General features: G+C 41.2%; 1 protein-coding gene across 1 annotated transcript in view; it reads right to left on the bottom strand.

Annotated features, from left to right (window-relative positions):
- Positions 1–1,208: 1,208 nt before the first annotated feature.
- Positions 1,209–3,772, bottom strand: part of LOC104963792 (receptor-type tyrosine-protein phosphatase T-like) — a 45,320-nt gene continuing 42,756 nt past the window's right edge. The window contains exon 5 of the mRNA XM_010792432.1: positions 1,209–1,279. Within this exon, the coding sequence (XP_010790734.1) occupies positions 1,209–1,279 (71 nt within the window). The remainder of the gene's footprint in view (positions 1,280–3,772) is intronic.

Below are 3,772 nucleotides of genomic sequence, written 5' to 3'. Positions count from 1 at the left end.
CCAATCATCCCCACGGCTTTTTGAGACAAATATGCAAATCCCGCTGTGTGTTAATAATTGCCACGTTTCACTGCTTCATACTTATATAATGCGGCGGTTCGGGTCGGGTTGCGGATCTTGCTGCCGGCGTCGGGGTCGGGTTGCGGAACTAATTGGTAATATGTGCGGGTAGCGGGGCGGGTTCGGTATTGCACGTCGCGGGTGCGGGGCGGGAGCGGGTCTTGAAAATCAGACCCATGCAGGACTCTGCCGTGGGTCCACATTTCCGATATGACGTCATATCGGATGCAAATCTGGATCAGCTCCGTTTTTCCCCCGTTTTTAGAGATTTGGGTACGGTGGAAAAGAGAGAGGGTTGTATTTTCTGACGCTGCGTGAGTTCCCGACACCGGGGACACATCTTTATGTAGAAAAGACATCAACAAGTGCATTTTGCATGATGGGTCCCCTTTAACTTGTTCTGTTCAACTAACCTGAGCAATTTAGATAACATACATGACCGCCTCACTGCACATTATCCCTTACCTATTTATTAGTTGACTTCTATTTTGTGCTTGCTAATAATCTGAATCTGTAAAGTAACTAAAGCTCTAGAAGCAAAAGTAGCGTTAAATGAAAATATGAGCACAATAACCTCACATTTGTGCAGTACTAGAGTGAATGTACACACACACACTGCTTCAAGAAATATACGCACTGCAGCACAACTTGTCATAAAGTCATAAAATAAAAGTGGCAGACGTGAACTCTTTTTCCTCCTCGTATCTGGTTATATTTCAAAATGCTACGCTGTAATAACCCAACCAGTCTATATGCAGAAAAAACCCATTGACCACCATTTAAAATAAACCACACTGTAACTCTCCCATTACCAGTAACCTCAGCAAACATTCCCCTTCTTCACATGACCACCCCCACCATCAGTGTATTTACATTACCCGGTATGACTGACCCTAATCGACTGAGGCCCACGGTTCCTAAATCACTAAAAAACAGCGATTGCCACTCGACGACATGTTACATTTTCCAGCCGCCTCACCTCATTTTTATTCTACGTGTGATGCCCCGTGTCATGGAGCAGCGGTTTTCCAGCGACGGTAATGGAAAGGGAGGAGGACGGGGGTGCAAGAGAGCAGAAGCCTGCGATGGTTTAAAGCACCATGCATCTTTTCTATCAGAAAGACTCCGCTGGTTATCGAGTCGATGGTTCAGCGGGCCATGAAGGAGCCGATTTGTTCTCCTTCCCTGACACAAGCTTTGGATCCAGCTAGCCACCGCACTGCAGAACACAAATCCATCTTAACAAGTTGTTTAATCTGCAATAAAAAATCCCTTAATGTGCGGCAAGACAGATTTACTTTTTGACACAACTCCACGAGGACATTGGAATCATTCAACTTGATTGAAGCGAATTCTAGGAACATGGGGAGTTGGAATAGAAACAAATAAACCGTGAGACAATATAAATCACTCCACTAGCTTAAGATTTGGTTTTTCAATCAAGTGTTGCCCCGTGGACATTGGACGACTGGGCAATTTCTATTAAAACAAGTCGAGGACACAACATTAAATGGCCTGTTGACATGTTTCTCTGGACAGAACAGACACATGTGAGACTGAAGCAATCCTCGTGTATTTAGGATCAAACCACTTTAACACGGCCTAAATTAACTTCATCACTAAAATAAAACACGGTAGCAACTTTTCATTTTGCCCCATCTAGATTAAACTCCTTAATATACACATGTTAACATATTTCACAGTATACAACATGTATTCTACTCTACAGCACTTAATGTTATTCTCTGTTTTATTCTATTAAGCAACCAGTCATGCCAACATGAATTACACTGTAATCTGTTTTTCAATTTTAGCTGTATTGTAATATTATATTTTAACTGTACTATGTATTATTTTATTGACTTTTGTTTGTTTGTTGATTGTTATGTACCTGCCGAAAGGACTGCAGATGGAAATGAGCTATTAGCTAAAATAATAATTCATCTCTTCTCTTTTCTGAGATTTGTATGCGTGGTCCTTGTTGAAATAAATACATAATAATACAAATAATATTTACTTGTATATGTACATTTGTTTATTGCAGTTCTTTCTGTGTGTTACTTTTATGTTAAGCATATCGTATGCATTCATGGATGAGCCTGGGACTGAGATGTTCTTGTGCACCTTACAATAACGTTTTTAAATCCTTGAAAATAAAAATCCATCCATCTGTTTAAAGCCTCCAACATATAGACGTTATCTTTGGACTCCGAGGCAGAGAACGGCTCGTTGAGAAAGTTACGGGTCTGTCAGCAGAGACACTGTCACTCCATCACATTGATTATTTAGACAGACCAGACGATGGTTTACAGGCCAATCAATAGTTAGGGGGAATTGTAATCACCACCAACACACACACACACATGAATGAAAGCGGCCATTCATTCTGTTTCGGGGAGTTTAGGAAGTGTGACAGCTCGCAAACACGTACAAATCTATACATCAATTCATCATACGTCCTAAACAGGTCAGCGTGTGTGTGGGCGTGGGAATAATCAAAGACACATGTGCACCCTGCTCAAAACGTCTAAGCATATGGTTCTTTATTTACTTATAAGACTAACATTTGTATTGGATCAAACTGCATTTCACAATTTATCTTTGAGAATAACAATAACAATGCTGGATGTAATGAGTAATCTTCTACAGTGCCGATGCAACAGCCGTGTTCATTTCCATTCGGAGAAACGCGCTGCAGTTTCAAAAACAAATCAAATATAAAAGACACAAATGTGCGAAAACTCTACACCAACTTGATGAGACATGTGCAGCATATTCAACATACTACAAGAAGCTGAAAAACACAGCTGGGACCGGGATGCTTGTTGGCGTTCGGGGATAATAATGTTGGCCAATGGTCAGAGTTGTTGAAAAGTAACCTTTACTGAACGTTTTATTGCCTAATTTGAGCAATTTGATCGCATGATTCCTTCCGATATTAGAGGGTTAGCTAGGTTAGCTAGCCCAGAACGTCAAACAAGCGCTTCAGTCCCAGCTGTGTGCAGGCACGTGCACACATCGACATCAAAGTGGGATTGAGCCCCTGCCCTTTTTCTTCCTCCAGAGAAAGTGCACTTTTTATGGGGTGCTTTTTTTTCTTTCAATAAATGAATATATATCTACTGCTGTTTGCGCACAGTTTCCCTTTCCAAAAATATATTGATTGAATACAAAATACAAATATCAGGTCGGGATTAGACTGTGAAGTTCCGATTCTCTCTCTACCCTCCCTCCCTCCCTCCCCCCTCCCCTCAGACATAACGATCTTTTTGCCTGTAATGTCCTTAAACAGTCATTTCATAATTTTGATTGTTGGCTGCTCATTTAATAACTATTAATTGTACTAGTTTGTTGTCTGCTCTTGTGCATAGTGAATACTAAAGAAGACCATTGTCTCTGTGTTAGCTGATTATTTTTATAGAATTCTGTTGAGTATTCAAAAATTGCCTGAGTGTGAGGGTATTAAAATTAATTGGTCAGTAAGTCAGAGATGTGCAACTATATTTAACTTTTTGTTTTAAAACATTTTTTTATAAATTATTATGGGAAGTGGACTTTTTCTCACTTGAGCTCCCGCAAAATGTCTGTGCACGTCCCTGCCAAGGCGCATGATGTCAACGGGGGGCTGGTGAACTGTCAACAGGGGGGAGCCTCGCTGAAGGGAAACGGTGGACCTAGTGGCCCATCGGGATTCGTCCCGAACGTCCCGATG

This window comes from Notothenia coriiceps, unplaced genomic scaffold, assembly GCF_000735185.1.
Source record: "Notothenia coriiceps isolate Sejong01 unplaced genomic scaffold, NC01 NC01_scaffold00036401, whole genome shotgun sequence".
NCBI classification, from domain to species: Eukaryota; Metazoa; Chordata; class Actinopteri; order Perciformes; family Nototheniidae; genus Notothenia; species Notothenia coriiceps.
This window is presented reverse-complemented; position numbering and strand designations above follow the sequence as displayed.